We start from the raw sequence: 19,001 nt of genomic DNA, 5'->3' as shown, positions 1-19,001 counted from the left end.
GTGAAGTATGTTGCCCTGTAGGGCCACCCCACGAGCGGAAGCCGTGGGGAGTAACAGGGAATCGACACTGCCATACGATGTATTCGTTGCATGCATTGGCGTGCCACCGACACTTGTAGGGGGTAAGTCCGGCGGGGTTTGCCGCCGGGGAGTAACAAGCGGCAGAGCTCTGGCGTTGGGATGGGACCTTGTTTAGTAAGGGTCTCTCCGGAGTGTCTGCCCGCTGTCCAGTATGACAGCCACTGGAGTTGGGCTGCGAGGAAGTACGACTCGAGGTCCGGGGCACCCAGACCTCCCTGTGTGGTGGGTAGCTTTAGCTTAGTGAGGGCGCTTCTATGTCGGCCACTACCCCACACCAGTGATCGAAGGAGCATATCTAGCTCCCGAAAGAACTGTCTGGATGGGACGACCGGAAGGTTCGCGAAGTAATACAACAGTCTGGGAACTGTGATAATTTTTGCCAATGCTACCCGGTCGATAGGGGCAAGTGGGAGATTCTTCCAGAAGCCTACCGAGGCGCGGATACTGGAGAGTACTCTACAGTATATATGTCGGCAGGTGAGTGATAAAGGTGGATTCCGAGATAACGGGGGGCGCCCGTGCTCCAAGAGAGGCTCTGCGTGCCAATCCTGATCTCTCGTGGCCCAAGGGACTGATGCAGAGGATATATCACGGATATCTCCCAATTCACTCGAAGGCCCGGAGGCCTCCGCAAATTCGGATAGGGCTGTCTATATGGGGGTGAGGTCCGCGGTTTTGTCCGGGACGAACAATAATAGATCGTCCGCGTACATAGAGACGCAGTGGATTGTGTCCGCTATTGGGATGCCCCAGGATGCACCCTCCCGATGTAGACTGATTTGAGTCATTCCATGGATACTTGACCTTTGGAGATACTGCTTTGGCATATCCACAAGGTGAGGAATTTGCGGTTATAAGTATCCATTGGAAGAGCAAATTACTTACCTTTGGTAACGCCCTTGCTTGTTGATAGTCTAACTGCATATTCCTCACTGCTCTCTCTTCTCCCCATTCTGCGGAATGGGCTCATATTCACCACCCATAAAAAGATTCCAGATTAGAGACCTGTTCACTGTCATATCTCTGGGTCCGATAATGCAGCCAGAGTTAAGAAAGAATCTGATCTCAGTACACAATGCTGGTGACTCAAGCATCTCTTCTGGGGCAGAACAAAGCTGACCCGGAGCCGCACAATGCCACCTACCCGCATGCAGGATCAATCCCAAGTAAAATCTCTGAATCTTGCCTGGCACCTGGGGATATTCACAAGGTGAAGAATCTGCAGTTAGAGTATCCACTAGAAAGAGCGTTAACGAAGGTAAGTAATTTGTTCGTACGTTGTATGTTAGGGTTACTCATTTTGTATGTATTTTTTATTAACAGCATTAAAATTGTGACCTTTGTAAGTTCTAGGGTTAATGTATATTTAAATATCGTTGGTTATTGATTGCAAGTATGAAAAATGTTAGGAAAGAAATGATTTCTTGAAGAAATCAACGGTCAACATGTTGATGTTCAACTATCTGTTTTCGCAGTTCAAGGACTTGAGAAATATTACAAATCTGAGGGCTGCAAGTGAGGGGGCTAGTCACAATAGTCCCAAAGGGGTAGACGAACAAGGAGAAACCTTATGTAGGAGTAATTGTAATTATGTTTATTACCCCTGCTGAGGCATTGAAACCGTTTTATGCCGGACAGTACTCCGGAACAAAAGGTTAGTGGTTAGCCATTGTTTATTGGGATTGGGATTATTTGTATGTGCTCAAGCAAACGAGTCCATGCATTCACTTGTTTCTTTGTGGCAGATTAAATTAGAAATGTGTTAGCTGTGATCATTAAAGGGGGCAGTGGTTGTATGTGAGCTCATGCAGATGGTTGGTGGGCTTATTGGGTGAGCTAGAGGACAGGGGTTTGACTTTCAGGGGAGGAGAGGTTGTGGTGTAAGTGACTTGTGTGCAGTTTGCAGAAATACAATAATAGAGACTAAGGCAAACGTGCATGTGACAGAGTAGGTTGAGCTCAGAAAGAGGAGGCATGCAGAGGATGGAAGGGAAGGAGAGGGCCATTGGAAAGAAAGGGACAAAACATATAGTAACACATGCAAACATTGTAACTGCTAAGTGGATGTATTCTGATGTTCATGCTCCAGTTTGGCTCACAACATTAATCACAACAAGCAAAGAGGGATCCATTAGGATGTGTTTGGTTTCCATGGCACCAGATGGATAGTGAGGACGCCTACACCACAGTTGAAGTGTGTTTCCTGCATTTATATGGCTGGAGGATTGAGATCCAGACACTGAAGTGAGGAGGATGCTGACAAGGCTTTAGAAATTCACTGGAGACTTTGTTAGCAAGGGGCTGCTGATCACATTTCAGTTTTCTTGTAAAAGTCTGGCGAGGGGGGATTGTATCTTGCGAAGCATTGAAAGCCACTAGGTGCTGTTTGAATTTCCAGCTCCGACTGAAAAAGGGAAGGAGAAAAGAGCCTGGGTCAGATACAGGGAACAGTGTTGTACAGGACCTTTATCTCAAAAGGCCAGTTTGGGTTGCAAATGTATTAACAGGATAACACAAAAAAACAGAAGCATCTGGTATGGCGAAGGAGGCTTCTGGGAGTAATGAATATGAAGCACAAATGTCTGTTTTTGTATGGATTTTCACATAAACTGCATAAAGCAGTGCTAACCCTTCCATTGCTATCTAGGTACCAGGAATGTGTACAATGTCTTGGTTTTCTTGTTCCTTGCCAATTACCAGAATATGTGGGGAGAGAATGTGGCATAGTGGCCAGAGCTGCTGACTTTGGTGCTGGGGAACCTGGTTTGAATCTCTGCGTCTGTTCACCATCCTGTTATTCTGGGCATATCACTTAATCTCCCCGTACCTACCAAAAATGAATGTGTCCTTGTCTAATGCAACTGGTGCTCATGTAAAACGCTCCAATACCTTTGGGTCGAGTTCACGCTATATAACACTGCAAAAAAGAAAAGAAAAAAAGGTGCGAGCTCTGGTTGAGATATGTATATATCACTGCATGAAAACAAAGATGCTAAAAACTTTTTTTGCGCTTTTAATATCTGACACTAATAAATGGGTCATTTTTAGGTCTCGCCTGTCGATGCGCATGCGCATCGAGCAAGCGAGACTATGGGGACTTATCCACTCTTTATCCACTGCAAGGAATCGTGGCGATTCCTTGCAGTGCCCGTGACTTTTAAGCTCAATGCGCATGCGCATTGAGCTTAAAAGCGCGTGCACGTCCGTCTTGTTTTACCCGCTCCGCCCCCTCCCCTTCCCGCCGTGTCGCATTTCTCCTCCCCCCTCCCCTCTCCTCCGTCCGTCTTGTTTGTTTAATTTAACCCGCTCCGCCCCCTCCCCTTCCCGCCGTGTCGCATTTCTCCTCCCCCCTCCCCTCTCTTCCCTCCGTCTCGTTTGTTTAATTTAACCCGCTCCGCCCCCTCCCCTTCCCGCCGTGTCGCATTTCTCCTCCCCCCTCCCCTCTCTTCCCTCCGTCTTGTTTGTTTATTTTTTTTCTTCTCTGCCTCGTTAACCTGCCGTGTGCGTTTGTTTTGTTCTCCAATTAATGTTTTTTTGCAGGCAAAGGCCTCTCTCTTCGCCTTTGCGACGCGCAGCTCTGTTTCTCCTCTGGTCTCTGATGAACTAGCCCCGTGTCTCCTTTCTCCTCCTGCCTCCTGTGATGTGTGCATGCCCAATGCTTTTGTGTTAGTCCTCTTTCGGATGCCGTCTCCGCCCCTGTGTCTCCCCCTTTCTGTCTCGGAAGCTGACGCCCACCCAGTCTGTTTCCCTCTTGCCTCTGCACAGATTGTCTTTTCTTCCTCTCTTTTGCGCCCATGTGTCTGATGCACACATTTTGCTTTTTGTTGTCATCTTAATGTCTGTTTAGCTGAATTATTCCTATGCAGTTTTAAAGATGCATCAATAACTTGCAGTTGTTTTAATCCTTCTGCCTGACAAGCTGTCTTTACATGATCTGAGACTTTCCCCCCAAATGAATGGGTGATTTTAGGTGTGGCATTAGCCAAGACTTATTTCATTTTTAGTAAAATTGTATATAACATACTTACAAGGGTCTTCAGTCAGCCACCCCTCTCCATTGGTCTGCTGTTGTCATTCACTGCTCACTACAGCAGGGGGCGGTGGATCGAGCAGATCGAGACTGGATATGTTCACGGAGTTTCAGCAGTCCACCCTCTCACAAGGAGCGCATGCGCACACAAAGTAGTTCCGTTTTAGGCTTGAGGCTTCAATGGCGGAGTTTGTTTTTTTTTGTGCCCAGAAAATATATTTTTGCATTAAGGTAATTTAATTTTTACATAATGACGAGTGGCTGGGCACATCTTTCAACAATGGCGTTTTACCAAAGCAATGTAAACCAGCATTGGCAAAGCAAAAAGGCCAGACTTCTTAGCTTTTTCAGAACTGTTTTAGAACTGTGCTGGGTTTTAAACAGCAGAACTGTCAAGCATTGCTCTAGCAATATACATGGAGTTTGGTTTGGGCCTGCCTCTCTCAAACATTAGCTTACTTGACTAACTATTTACAGCTGTTGGCTGGAGACTGTCATGTCTGGGTTCATTATGATATTCCGAGCGTTAAAACATACACTGCCAAACGCGCCTTCACATCCTCACCCCCTCATCCTCACACACCCTCACTCACCCTCAACCCCTCACCCTCACTCACCCTCACCCTCACTCACCCTCACCCTCACTCACCCTCACCCACACTCACCCTCACTCACCCTCACTCACCCTCAACCCCTCACCCTCACTCACCCTCACCCACACTCACCCTCACTCACCCTCAACGCCTCACCCACCCTCAACCCCTCACCCTCACTCACCCTCAACCCCTCACCCTCACTCACCCTCACTCACCCTCACCCTCACTTACCCTCAACCCTTCACCCTCAACCCCTCACTCACCCTCACCCTCACTCACCCTCAACCCCTCAGCATCACCCTCACTCACCCTCACCCTCACTCACCCTCAACCCCTCACCTACCCTCACCCTCAACCCCTCACCCTCACCCTCACTCATCCTCAACACCTCACTCGCCCTCACCCTCACTCACCCTCAACACCTCAACCTCAACCCCTCACCCTCACTCACCCTCACCCACCCTCACTCACCCTCACTCTCACTCACCCTCAACCCCTCACCCTCACTCACCCTCACTCACCCTCAACCCCTCACCCTCACTCACCCTCACCCACCCTCACCCTCACTCACCCTCAACCCCTCACCCTCACACAGTGCAATAGGTCTCAGACCATTTCAGTTAGGGATTTTAGAAATGTTTATGGCTTTTTTTATTTGTAATTCTTTAGCATTGGCTACAGGAAACAAAAATGCTAAACATTTACAAAAAAAACCCATAAACAATTCTAAAAGCACTAACTCTAATGGTGCGAGACCTATTGCATTTCCAATGCTTGTTCAATGTGCAGTTTGTAACAACCCCATGGCTTTGTTTTTCTCTTAGTTCAATTTGGCAGTGTGCTCTGCCTGAGCTGCAAGGTGACTGCCAAGGTTCCAGTGTTTAGGAATATGTCTGCTAGTTATATAATAGGAGGGTGCAGACAGGATATTAATACATGACCCCTTGATTACCTCCACTTGATGGTGGTCATCACTGGTTTTAAACTGTAACCCTTCCACAACGGCTGTAGTACCTTTCATAAAGGCTAATAAATGTGCATAGATAAAGAGGTTCCCACACATCTCAATTTATTTCTTTGTCAATCTACCTTTCGTAATTGTTCCTAAGTGCATTTTGGGTTTGTGGTCCGAACATGTGACTGCGTATTTGTTCTACAGAAGCCTGATACCTTCTTTGCTGATCCGGGCAGATAATCTCGCTAGTCTTAATGTTTTTGGTGGGTTGTTTTTCCATGGGTTCTTACATGTAAGCTCCTACAAATAATCTCCCTGGTTGTGGGCTTTTATGTATGAGTTCATAAATGTGTTGGCCACTCCTTGCTCATCAGCTTCCCACACCCTAAATTATCTGTGTGAATTTTGCCTCTGAGGGGGTGCTTCGAACCTTGTGTGATACAAGTAAATTTGTGTAAATGTTAATTAGTCTGTCCATTTTCGAAAACATTCCCTGTGTTTTCGCTGAAGTTGCCCACATTGTTTTTGCCTAAGAGACGTTCCTTGAAGCTGGCATATGTGTGTGTGTTAGTATTCCCATGATGCTTGTGTAATCCTTTGTGGTGTGTTGAGTTGGATGGCTGCAGTGCTTGCTACTAAGAGTGACTTTCCCTGGGTGCAAGTCTTGGTTTCACCTCATTTTGTCTTTTTACATCCTGCACCTCATCCTGGTTAACATCTCGTTTCTTCGCCATCTTTCTCCTCTTCTTCCATCTCCCATGTCACTTTTTGCAGGCTACTGAGCGGAGTCCGAACCGTATTTCGGCCTGTATCGAGAGCTCATCGTTCATGGCATCCGGCCAGATGAGGGCAACGTTCAAGAAGGTAGCCAGAATTTAGGGTCTGTGATAGTCTGCTTTACGCACACACATGCAATAGGTTTTGTCTCAGTGCACATAAGCAATCAGTGCTGATTGGTAGGGTTTAATGAGTGCTTCAGTAAAGATAAGGTCTCTGCAAAACCTCTGCACTCTTGTATGAAAGCTTTTCTTTATTGTACATGGGAGGTCGCATTGCTCCGATACATATACACTAGTTGTTCTGGGACACAAGTAACTTACAACACAAAGTCACAGATTTCTACAGACACACGCATACGTCTGAGATCACTAAAATCTCTTAATTTTGTCAATTTATGTACATTTTAAAACTAGTCCAATTCATAGCATTTTTGTGTGCATGTGTTAAGTTGCACACCATGCATTATTCTTTGCAGTTATCATTACATGCCCAATAACTGGAAACTGACACACTGCTTCTTTCCAGAGAAAAGGGCAACATTAGCGGGAAGTGCCCGTAAGCTATGTATACTTTCAATGCAGTGCTTGACTCCTTTCTCTGAGCTCTGGACAGGGACCTGTAGAGTAGGCTAGAGTCAGCCAAAAGGGACACGGGGAAGCAAGCGTACACACATTTGTCTTTGACATAACTCTGGACACAGAGACCCAAAAGAAGGATCCAAAGGTAAAGAATGACTAAACATAAGGACACGGGACACCTACATGGATATGACTGCATGCCTTTTCACACAACAAAAAAGTGCAACAGATCTGGATCCGAGCAGTAGTCTTCATGTCCCCCATCACATCTCATCTGTCTCCTCACCGTCACCTCCATTCTCTTGTGTTCTTGTGCACACCATTCAAACGGGACTTGCAGAAGTCTAGACGAAAGTGCTGGGAAGGGGGCCAGTAGGGGTCAGAAATTCCACTGCAAAGTAAATTACATAACCACAGTCTTCCCATAAAAAGTACAAAGACTTGTCTAAAATGTGCAGTGGGTCAGCTTTTAAAACACATTTACAGTTTGTGCATGATGACATTTTTAATTGTGACCTGGTTTTCAATGTGCTGGAAAAGGCCCTCTTTTTACAAGGCTCTTTGGCTACTGGGTTCCTGGGCTTTGGGGAAGGGGCGGTCACTGTTGTACGTAGTGTGGTGTAAGTCTAACCACATGCTTTAGAAGATGCCTGGTTTGGTGTTTTGGGACATATATTCAATGGCGTTAGATTCTTGGTTGTGCATGCGGATGGGTAGTCTATATATTGGTTGTCTCTATAATCCTCAGCATTAACCAAGTCATTTTTCCTTCACTCATGCAGCTTCTTCATGAGGACCTAGCTCTGCAGTGGGTGGTGAGCAATAGTGTTGTGCGTGAGACGGCTCTGCACCAAGCGTGGTTCTTCTTCCAGCTGATGGTAGGTATCTGCCTTATGCCAGTTTATTCCAGCTGCTAGTCCGCCTTCCATTTGACAAAGCCTTTTTGCTTCCTGTTAGGGCTGGCTGACTGTTGGGCCAGTTGCTGCCTCTGAGGCACTGGCTTGTCTCCTCTCCTAAGGGTTCAGCCATTGAGCTCCTTTTGCATCCCCAGTGTAGCGTACACTTGTTTCTTAGCCAGACTCCTGCCCTTGAATGGCCCCAATCTTACGGAAGTGTGCATCTTGCTAACCTGTCCATGCTTTCCTGCCCACAGGTGAAGAGCATGGCGCACCACCTCTACCTTTCTGACAAGCTGGAGACACCACGATCTGGCCGATTCCCTGACCGTTTCGTGGATGACATCTCTGCCCTTGTGTGCACAATCAGTGCTGACATCGCTGGGCGACATCAGAAGGTGAACAGACAGCCCAAGCTTGTTAGTGTGTCTCATGCATTCAGTCTTCTTCTGTTTTCCATCCTCTCTTTTGTGCTTTCTCTTTCTGTCTGCTTATCAGCCCACTATTTAAATCTTCATTTCACTTATTCCCTGCTTCCTTCTTTGCGTTCCCACTCGCCTTGTCTCTCCTCTGTGCTGGTGTTCTTTTTCCCCTCCCCTTATTATTGGGCAGGCTACTGCTTCCTCTTTTTCCTTGCCATCTCTTTCCACCTTCTCTTATTCTGTCACTGTTTCTTTCATTATGATCCTTGCCTCTATATGATCTTTCTTCTTGCTTTTCTCCTTGTCCCTTTCTTTCTGTTAGCTCTCATTTTTCCATTACTGTAATCCTTCACCCCATCTGGACTTACTACCCAATAGCTGCCCCACTGTGTATTATTCTGTAATGGAAACCAGTGCATCACCACGTGCCCAGCCATTAATGGATTGCATTGATGTGATCCCAGGTAGCCTCATCTGCAATGTTGTGCTCCTCTGTAGAGTGTAATCAGTTTGATAAATTAGTTTTTTGGGGGCTCTTCTGTGCCTATTCCCTGCCTCTAACATCATCCCATACATTCACTTTAGACATGTCTGCAATATGGACGCCTCCTTTAGGCTGCCTCTAGGTGGTTGACAGACCAAATGTAAACACATAAGAAGTGTTAGAAGGTGGCCAACTTAAGTATAGAAATAAAGGTACCCCAGGGAACAGTCTCCCTCACACACTGTCACTCTACGGGTATCTGCCCATCTTTTTGAACCAGTATCCAGGTTTGAGGCAGCCAGAATACTCTTGGATTCAGAATCGCTGCTGGCAGGTGGACCTTTTCCAAGGCGAGGGTTGGCTGATAAGACTCCAACTCCACTCACAGCAAGTTTGTGTCGCAGTTTGCTCCATGAGCTACTCAATGTGCACCTGTCTGAAGAGCCCATCACCTCCTTGGAATCCCTCTCCCCTTCAATCCTTGCTGCTACTCCTGTGCACTGGAGATCTGCTTCCCTCTCTGTGTTGTGCTAACACAAGTTCAAGTTCAGAATTTATATAGCGCACTACTCACCCAGAGGGTCTCAAGGCGCTTGAGGGAGGGGGGTACTTTACTTATCGAATATCCAAGTTTTTAGTTGCTTTCTGAAGGAGAGGTGGTTCTGTGTAAGGCGGAGGTGGGTGGGGAGAGAATTCCAGGTTTTGGCCGCTAAGTAGGAGAAGGATCTTCCCCCCCCATGGTGGATCTATGGATGCGCGGAATTGCGGCGAGGGCTTGACTGGACGATCGTAGTTGGCGGGTGGGGATGTAAAAGGACAGGCGCGTGTTGAGGCATTCGGGTCCTAGGTCGTAGAGGGCTTTGTGTGCGTGGGTGAGGAGACGGAACGTTATTCTCTTGTTGACGGGGAGCCAGTGGAGGTCTTTCAGGTGACCGGAAGTGCAGAGCTTGTACTGCCGCTTGCCAGATCTATCCCTCTTTTCTGTGTGTATAGGAAGTCTATGCTGCTGTTACTTGTGTTCCACTTGCTCTGTGGTTGTGAAGAAAGTTTGCTCTGTTGATGGCTGTGATGACTCTTCTGGAACATCTAGGGCAGTCCGAGGTTAATGGGATATAACTATCAACTACTGCTTATCACTAGTGTCCTGGGCCACAGGACTTTGGCACTCAAACTCAACAACAAAGTATCCGCTTTTATAACTAGATTCTCTGCAGTTCGATTGCACAGAACCATAGTCTACAGCACAGCTTTCCAATCTGTGTGGCGCGACACGTTAGTGTCGCAACCCACACGTAGGTGTGTCGCGTGATGCGACGTGATGACATCTGCAGGCCAGCCGATATTGGGGGAATGCAACTCGAGCCCCCTCTCTGTGATCGCTACGTGCATGGCGATAGGCGGAGCAGCTGCAGAGAGGAGCCTTGTGGACAGGAGCTCCAGTAAGTATTGACACCCCCCCCTGTTCCCCCTCCTGGAGTGCTGCTCACGGCCCTGAGCCTGTGACATTGCTGGGACATTTTGGGGCACTTTTAAATCGCTAAATCTTCTGTATGCTGCTCCTCTCCGACGGGGAGCCAGACAGCATAAATACAAGGACGTGCGCGCAGAAGGCAGAACCCAGGGCTTCTCGGTTATATATTATTATTGGTGTACTTTCATTTCCTGCACGCTCACTGAAACTTCAACTCGCAGCTATGAGTTAAACGTGGCGAAAACAAGTAGCAAGTAGCAAAACCTTATAATAACCTAAGACAGTAGCCAATACGTCAAACAATATTTGAACTTCATGTTCATTATTTAAAAGGCTCATGGGGAACCTACTGCGATAAACTGAATGGAAAAGCTCTCTCCTATTAAAAACAAATTCATTGAACAGCACTGGCTTTACTCATCTGTGCCTCAATGTTGAGTTTCCGCACTGACACCCAAAAGTACGGTTCCTCCTAACCCTGCAACTACTCATTTCTTTCTGCATGCAGTTGAAAATCCACCTCCTTGACGTTATCCAGAAGTGAATTCTAGAGCACGGGTACAATCAATGAAAATAAATCTGTTAGTACCAGATTGGAGCTGGGGTGGCTAAGCAATCTAAAAGGGCATGCCTGTGGCTGAAGTATTTGTTTTGTATTTAAAAGTGCCTTTCTATCTATCAGACGTGTTTGATAAGGTATCAGAAATTGTGCAGAAGAAAAAATGTCATCAGGTTTGTCACCTAAAAATAAGATTGTGTCAGAGAATTATTAGTGGAGGGATTTAAACAGCAGATTAGCAGATTTGTGAGGCAGATAGTAATGTTGTTATCCAAGGGTTGTGAAGGAAAGGGGTCAGCTGATTCTATGTTAAAGACTGGATTTTATCTTGGGTCCAAGAGAGGTCTTGGGGTAACGCACAGTGCACAGATTTCAACTCTAAGAGCAAATGCCAGACACTAAATGTTGCTGGCTGGACGTGATTGATGACTTAGAGGTGGAAGATGATGGATGTAGCTCCTGTATTCTGAACCAGCTGTTTCTTCACGAGATCAGAGAAGAGGCCAATGTCAAGGTAGCTGGTATAGTCATTCTCAGAAAAAGCAATGGCTCATATCAGAAAAAACAGGTGATAAGCATAATTATTTTAGCATGCCTAGGGTGGTAGCCATCCCTCACTCAGTGAAACAGTTGACACAAGCCAGACACAAAATCTGGGCCTCAGTTAAACAGTTAAGGGCCTATTTACATGTCCTTTGTGCCGCCAGTGCATCAATTTAACCATGCGAAAAAGTGACATACCGATGGTGCAAGGTGCTTGTGCATGAGCGCTTTATTTTTTAAAACCCTACCACAAAGAAATTGTCAATAAGGAGAAATCAGGCAGTAATCTGTTCTGCTTAATTGGTGGCAAAGTCTGGGTTTTAAAATATATCATGGGGTTAAGGCACCTCTTTCCAAACTGTGGTGCAGGTTGCTTGCACAAACCTAACCTTGCTTACACTCAGTTTTGCCAGTCACTGGCTTTGTTAAACCAGATTAACAATTGCTTTATTAACCTTCCTGCTTTCTCAAATGTGCTTGAAAAAGCACCATTTGCCCACTACTTTTTCAAAAATTTCTCGGGGGAACCCCTTGGGTGGTTCGGGCTTTCTCGTTGCGCTCGCGCGCGTTACCGTGTTACTCAAAATTTTTTCATAAAAAGGTGTGTCACCAACATAAAAAGTTTGGAAAGCTGTGGTCTAGAGGTTTCAGTCCTGATTCTTGAGTCTCCTAAGAGACCGCTTGAGAAGGACGTGCAGGCAGCCCCAGGGTATGGAGAGTGTTGGGGGTGGTATAGGTTGAGTCTTCCTGATTTGTGAAGACTAGGGAGCAGCTCTTTGTCCTGGGTCTGGTGTTGCATGTTCCTCTTTCTGCCTGGCAGGCTTGGTGGCTCCTTTGCAGTATCATTCTGTCAGTATGTTTCCCACTGTGCTTCCCTGATTGCTAATGTTTGATCAGGCCACTTCCTTCTGCTAGGCACGTTCCAGCCTACTGTTGGCAGGTAAATTCTCCCTTTTCTCTACAGGCTGCGTAGCACAGCAGCTCTTGGTATTAGTATACAAGCAGAGTGGTGAATCCGCAGCAGTTTCATCCCTGGATTTTCAGTTAACTTCTCTTATGTAGTGGCGCACAGGTTCTGCTTGGTGGCGATATGAAACATTAACGTACTGATCAAGGGTGGCAGTATTTATCTTCAGGACTGGTCAGTCACATGGCCTGCACCTTTTAAATTTCTATAGACCCCTTCACTTCTGTAGGGGCATGGTCCCAGCATGATCTCATCACGTTCATGTCATGCATCTGAGCTGCCCTTCCTGAGACAGTTTGGGCTACCTCAGGGGAGAGATGCACTGCCTCAAGTTAGAAATTCCTTCTCCAACTGTTAGGAAAAGGGGTCGTTTATTTTTTTCTCTGACAGACGAGCCACAGCTTTGTCAAAAGGGTCTACCTGCCTGCGTTCCGCACCCAATCAAAAGCAAAATGACTTGAAGGGAAAAGGAAGGTTCTGTAGTAGGGGATCTCTGTGTATAGTCATAATCTAGTGAATAGTCCAGCCCATGTGCGTGGACCCCGGAGCAATCAAAAATAATCTCTTAAAGTGTCGAAAAATTGCAGAACTGCACAGTCACTTAAGAGAGAATTTAAAGACAGATAATGCAGCCTATAACCAGGCTACACTGTCCAGTACTTCAACTAGAAATTCCACCAAAAATCCACAAACAGCAAAGCCTGTCCAGATTTCCCTTGCCTTCAGCAGCAAAAACCCTCTGGAATGATAGAGAGGAAGACATGGACAGACAAGCCCATAGGCTGCCATTATGTGGCTCAAAACAGGATACTGTGCCTTTAAAAGAACTTTCCAGAACTTCACAGTATCCCAGAAAGCATTGCAGGTCCCTTTTACTTTCAGTTCTTTTTTCCAGCTCCTGCAAGCAGGACCCTGGAGCATTGAGCTCTCCCTTTTTAAGGGTTTTTGGTGATTTTTCACAATTTTTCTCATAGTTAAGTATTTTATTGTACTTTGGTGCCTTTCTCCTTGGTTCTTGCACTCTGTTTTTTGTCGAATATGCCTGCATTATTCGATAAATGCCCGAATTGCTCCAGGAAGAAGGCCAAATCGGATCCCCATGAGGTGTGTATCCTCTGTCTTCCATCTTCCCATGTCCCAGAGGAGTGTGTGATCTGTCAAGCTTTCTCTGGCAGGACCCTGAAGGACAGAAAGAAGATCAGACTTCAGGGCCTCGAGGAAAGAAGAATGAAGGCACAAGGTGGGTCTGGAGGGGCTTCTTCTGCCCATGCTGAGGCCTCTGGGGCAGGAAGGCCAGCAAACGTCACCATTCTCCGCCTGGGTCTATTGCGCCCACTACGGCGTCGAGAGGAATGACTACGGTTTGTTCCCCATCGTCGGAGCCGAAGCGACGTCGACGCCCGGCGTCGAGGGATGTTACAAGACCATCGAAGTCCCCGGTGACTATCTCATCGTCGTCCTCGTCGATGTTGGCGTCGAGCGATCGACGTCGACAGGCCAGGCGTCGGCGCTCGCTGTCGAGGCGACACCGCCGTTCGCCGTCGGCGAAGAGGAGACGTTCATCGTCGAGGAGGTCCTCGTCGAGGCACAGGTCGCCGTCGAGGCACAGGTCGCCGTCGAGGCGCAGATCGCCGTTGAGGCACAGAAGATCGCCGTTGAGGCACAGAAGGTCGCCATCGAGGCGCAAAAGGTTGCCGTCGAGGCGAACAAGGTCGCCGTCGAGGCGAAGGCGTTCGACGCCGAGGAGGAGACGCTCAACCTCAGGGGGCCGACACTCGCCGTCTGGTCGCCGTTCTTCGACGTCGAAGAGAGGTGGAAGGAGGCCTGACGCCGTGGGAGGTTCGCCAACGTCCCAGGCTGGTAGAGAAGGAGGTTCACTGGGCTCGGTGTATTCCGAAGTGTATACCCAGTCGGGGAAGGTGACTCCCCCCTCCTCCATTGCCGAGGGGTCCCCCTCCGAGGAATCCTACTCCTCCTCCGTTACCTCCACCGCAACCTGGACCTGGGTTGCCAGTAAAGCCGCCTCCGATTCCACCGAGGTCGACTTTGTTGCCTGTTCTTCCGACGCCTCCCAAGGGTACGCCTAAACCGAAGGCCCCGACCAAGCCCAAGTCACCCGCTCCGGTGGAACCGGTTGATCGCCCTAGGCCGAGGAGGTCACGTTCACGCTCCGGACGGAGAGGAAGATCGAGGAGTCGTCATAGATCCTCCACCAGATCAAGGCGTCGCCATAGGAGGCGGGGGTCTAGGTCCCGCACGGACTCTTCCAGGACCCATTCCTACTCGCCGACCTTATCGGACTCCCCTGAGACCAGGGTTTCGCCAGTGGACGACATTGCCACATTCCAAGAGGTTCTCCTGAGGGGGGGCTGCGAAGTTGGGTATCACGGTGACGGCTCCAACACCTACGACGTCCGTGATATTCGAAACGCTTCACAAGAAGCATTTGTCTCGCCCTCTTCTACCACTAGTACCTGGTTTAGCTGAGCCTGCAGAGGAGCTGTTCCTCACACCAGCGGTGGTGAAGGCCGCTCCCTCCTGACTTCTAAAGAAGTACAGGGCCCCGGATTCGGACCCTGCCTTTCTGAGAGTAGATCCGCTACCGGATTCAGTGATAGTGCCGGGGGCCAGGAAATTACACTCTACCTTCCCGTCATCCACCGTGCCGCCAGGTAAAGAAAGTCGATGGATCGACTCGGCTGGAAGGAAGGCGTGTGGGACCGCCTCCACAGCCATGAAGGCATCCAGCGATACAGCTCTGCTGGGACATTATGACCGGGCGCTGTGGGACTCCCTGCAACAGTTCGTGGAACTGCTACCAAGAGACAAGAGGGAGGACTTCCAAGAGATCCTCAAGGAAGGGATGCTGGTGTCAAATCAGGTCATCAGCGCGGCTGCGGACGCCTCCCTGTTGGCTGCACATGGTTACTGCCATGGAATCAATCAGCGGCGACATGCCTGGCTCCGGCTCACGTCACTCAAGCCGGAAGCCCAGCAGCGGGTGGCCAATCTGCCCTTTTCCGGGGAAACCTTGTTCGGAAAACACGCAGATGATGAGATGGCCCGCATGAAGGCGAAGGCGGAGACCCTTACGGCTGTGGGCTTGGAGAAGCCCAAAGAGAAGAAGTCCTACCGACCGTTCCAAAGACGGTTCGGTGCACAAGGAAGACGACGGGGGCAGTCTTCGGGACAGCAGCAGCAACAACAGCAGCAGTTCCGGAGACCCTTTCAGAAACGGCAAAAGGGTAGAGGGGGACAGCAGTCCTCTACCGCGAACAAGGGCCCGGCCGGGTCTCGACCCTGAGCGGTTACTTCCCCTTCATCCGTTACCCGCTCCGGTGGGGGGAAGCGTTCAATTTTTTCTGGCAGAGTGGAGAAAAATTACTCAGGACAAGTGGGTGCTGAATATTGTTTGCAATGGATACAGTCTTCGGTTCATCAGCCCTCCTCCAGCGATCCCTCCGGTCAGCTCACAGTATTAACTGCGCGAGCTCCAGGCGGAGGCCGATATCCTGTTAAGGAAAAGGGCGATAGAAGACGTACCTCTGTTTCAAAAAGGAAGAGGTCTGTACTCCCGGTTCTTCCTGGTTCGCAAGAAGGACAAGAACAAGTTCAGGCCTATTCTGGACTTGCGGCAGGCAAACAAGTGGATTCGTAGAGAAAAGTTTTGCATGCTGTCGTTGCATCAGATTTACCCTCAGTTGCAACAGGGAGACTGGCTTTGTGCAATAGACCTACAGGATGCGTACTTCCATGTGCCCATTACATGCAAACACAGGAAGTTTCTGCGATTTCAAGTCGGCACCAACCATTATCAGTACACAGTGCTGCCATTCGGGCTGAAATCTGCGCCCAGAACATTCTCGAAGTGTATGGCAGTGGTAGCGGCACACCTAAGGAAGAACAAGGTGTTTGTCTACCCGTACCTGGACGATTGGTTGATCAAGGCCTCCTCCTTCTCGGAAGCTCAAGCACACTTCCAGAAGACGTGTGTTCTCTTGAACAAGTTGGGGTTGCACATCAACATGTCCAAGTCTGTCCCGATCCCGGTCCAGTGCATTCAGTACTTGGGAACCACCATCAATATGCTGTCAGCAAGCGTGTCTCCTTCGGAGGAGCGACGGCGATCGCTCCTTCGAAAGGCTCAGGCTCTTATGACCGCTCCATCTACAACAGTGAGGACGGTGTCTTCTCTACTGGGGTCGATGGCCTCTTGTATCTTCCTCACTCCTCATGCACGGCTGCACATGAGACCTCTGCAGGAGTGCTTGGAGGACCAGTGGGACCAGAGGAAAGGATCTTGGGACGACAAGATACGACTGTCTCTGCATGCACTTCAGTCTCTTAAGTGGTGGTGTTCAGCGGAGAATCTCCTCAGAGGGGTTCCCTTCCACAAGGACATTCCTACTCAGACTATCGTGACAGATGCCTCTCTCCATGGCTGGGGAGCGCATTCGGGAGACTTAGATTCAAGGAACGTGGTCTGCGATGGAGTCCACGTATCACATCAATTTCCTGGAACTCAGAGCTGTTCACTTGGCACTGAAGGCCTTTCGACAATAACGGCTACCCATCTGCCGGGTGTGCAGAATGTTCAGGCGGACGCACTGAGCAGACTGATTCAGGAAAACCACGAATGGGTCATAAACGACGAAGTACTAGGAGAAGTCTTCGCAAGGTGGGGGACTCAAGACATAGATCTGTTCGCCACCGCGGAAAACAGCAAATGCCGAGACTTCGCCTCCAGGTACTACCAGCAGGGGACGCTGGGGAATGCGCTATGGATCAACTGGTCGAACAGCTTTCTGTACGCTTTTCCACCCATTCCCCTGACTCCGGCGGTGCTCATCAAGCTGGCCCGGTCCAGGGCGCGGATGATACTTATTGCCCCGGAATGGCCCAGGCAGTGGTGGTTCATGGACCTGCTTCACCGGTCTCTCCTTCCTCACATACGGCTGCCGTGCAGGCCCAGTGTCTGAGATGGTCATATGGAGGCCACAGTTTGGAACCACACACACATAGAGTCCATTGGACTCCACCGGTCAATATCCAGTTCACATGTGAAGCCACACATACATGTATGGCCTTCCATGCATTTCCCAGACATCATGAAGGCAATGGGGCACCGTTGTAGGGGACTGCACAGAATTGTGTAGGGGAGCAAGTTAGCCATCCCTTGACGTGTACACAGCTAATAAGGCCTATGTGTCTGACAAGAATCTTTGCTGACATCACTGTCAGCCTCTTATAGCTAAGCTTGGGGGAACAGTTATTATGTTCCAAAAGAGAGTTGCATCTACGGTGTCCCTCGATACCAGATCCCAGCTCTGATGTCTCAGGTGGTGGAAACTGAATTACTGCATGGTTGTAGAAAAGGCACAGACTTTGTTAGAAAATATTCAGAGCAGGGCTTTACCAAGCCTTGCAGATGACTCATGCAGAATCTGGCCTGCTGCTGTTTGATTCATACCTGCTATTTGTATATTGGGGTTTGAAACTTGTGCTGTTGCTGTGTGGTCGGTGGGTTTTAGTAAAGCTAGCATTGCTGATGCCCTTACAATACTTGTTCAGTGTATGTGTAGTAAGCCAGCACTGTTGATGCCTGTGCAGTACCTGTTCTGTGTGGTAAGGTAATGACCTGTTAAGTGCGTGTGTACCTTTAACACTGCAAACACAATGAGATGATGGACGGAGAGCTGACAGTTTTCTGACACTCGCAGATCTGGGTTTAATCATCATCGTTCTTTAGCTCACTTCGCCACCCTGTTCACACCCAGCCATATGCAAATCAGTCTTGACCCTGTGGCTCATGGGAACAGTTCAGCCAGAACTGCCAAGCCAGGTCTACCCTGGACCGTAAACATGCATCCTGGTACCGGTTGCAGGGTAACACCCCTCATCAGCCAGGCTAGCGTGAATCCAGTGGCACAGTGAGCTAGGGACCCACGTCTGGGCATACCCTGCACACTTAAAGCGAACAAAGCAGGCACAAGGAGATGATCGACTTAGCGCTGAAACTTTTCCAACACTAACACCCAGTCACAGATCTGGATTGAATCCATCATCGTTCTTTAGCTCACTTCGCCACCCCGTTCACATCCAGCCATATGCAAATAAGTCTTGACACTGTGCCTCATCGGAACAGTCCAGCTCGAACTGCCAAGCGAGGTCTTCCCTGGACCAGAAACAAGCCTCCTGGGACCGGTTTCGGGGTAACACCTCATCAGCCAGGCTAGCTTAAACCCAGTGGCAAAGTGAGCAAGGAACCCATGTTTGGGCATACCTTGCCAACTTAGGCCGAATAAAGCAAATACAAGGAGATGATGGACAGAGTGCAGAAACTTTTCAGACACTCACCCCCAGTGACAGATCCAGGTTGAATCCATCATCGGTCTTTATATCACTTCACCACCCCAGTTCAACCCCAGCAATATGCAAATCAGTCTTGACCCTGTGCCTCATGGGAACAGTCCAATCCGAACTGCCAAGCAAGATCTTCCCTGGGCCGGAAACAAGCTTCCTGGGCCGGTTTTAGGGTAACACCCCTCATCAGCCAGGCTAGCTTGAATCCAGTGGCAAAGTGAGCAAGGGACTGTACCTTTAACACTGTCACTTATACCACACATGCTCTATGTATGT

The 19,001-nt window shown here is 48.7% G+C and overlaps 1 protein-coding gene across 7 annotated transcripts in view; it reads left to right on the top strand.

Moving 5' to 3' along the window:
• Nucleotides 1–19,001, top strand: part of LOC147748470 (dedicator of cytokinesis protein 7-like) — a 476,862-nt gene that overhangs the window by 229,280 nt on the left and 228,581 nt on the right. For 6 of the 7 annotated variants that reach the window (XM_086962164.1, XM_086962156.1, XM_086962145.1 and 3 more), the window contains 3 exons: nt 6,437–6,526; nt 7,803–7,898; nt 8,174–8,314. In XM_086962164.1, the coding sequence (XP_086818290.1) occupies nt 6,437–6,526; nt 7,803–7,898; nt 8,174–8,314 (327 nt within the window). The remainder of the gene's footprint in view (nt 1–6,436; nt 6,527–7,802; nt 7,899–8,173; nt 8,315–19,001) is intronic. The other variant, XM_086962135.1, reaches the window with a different exon arrangement.

The sequence above is a fragment of the Lissotriton vulgaris genome, chromosome 1_1 (genome assembly GCF_964263255.1).
Source record: "Lissotriton vulgaris chromosome 1_1, aLisVul1.2, whole genome shotgun sequence".
NCBI classification, from domain to species: domain Eukaryota; kingdom Metazoa; phylum Chordata; class Amphibia; order Caudata; family Salamandridae; genus Lissotriton; species Lissotriton vulgaris.
Note: the sequence above shows the minus strand (reverse complement) of the source record. Positions and strands in the feature narration are given on the sequence as shown.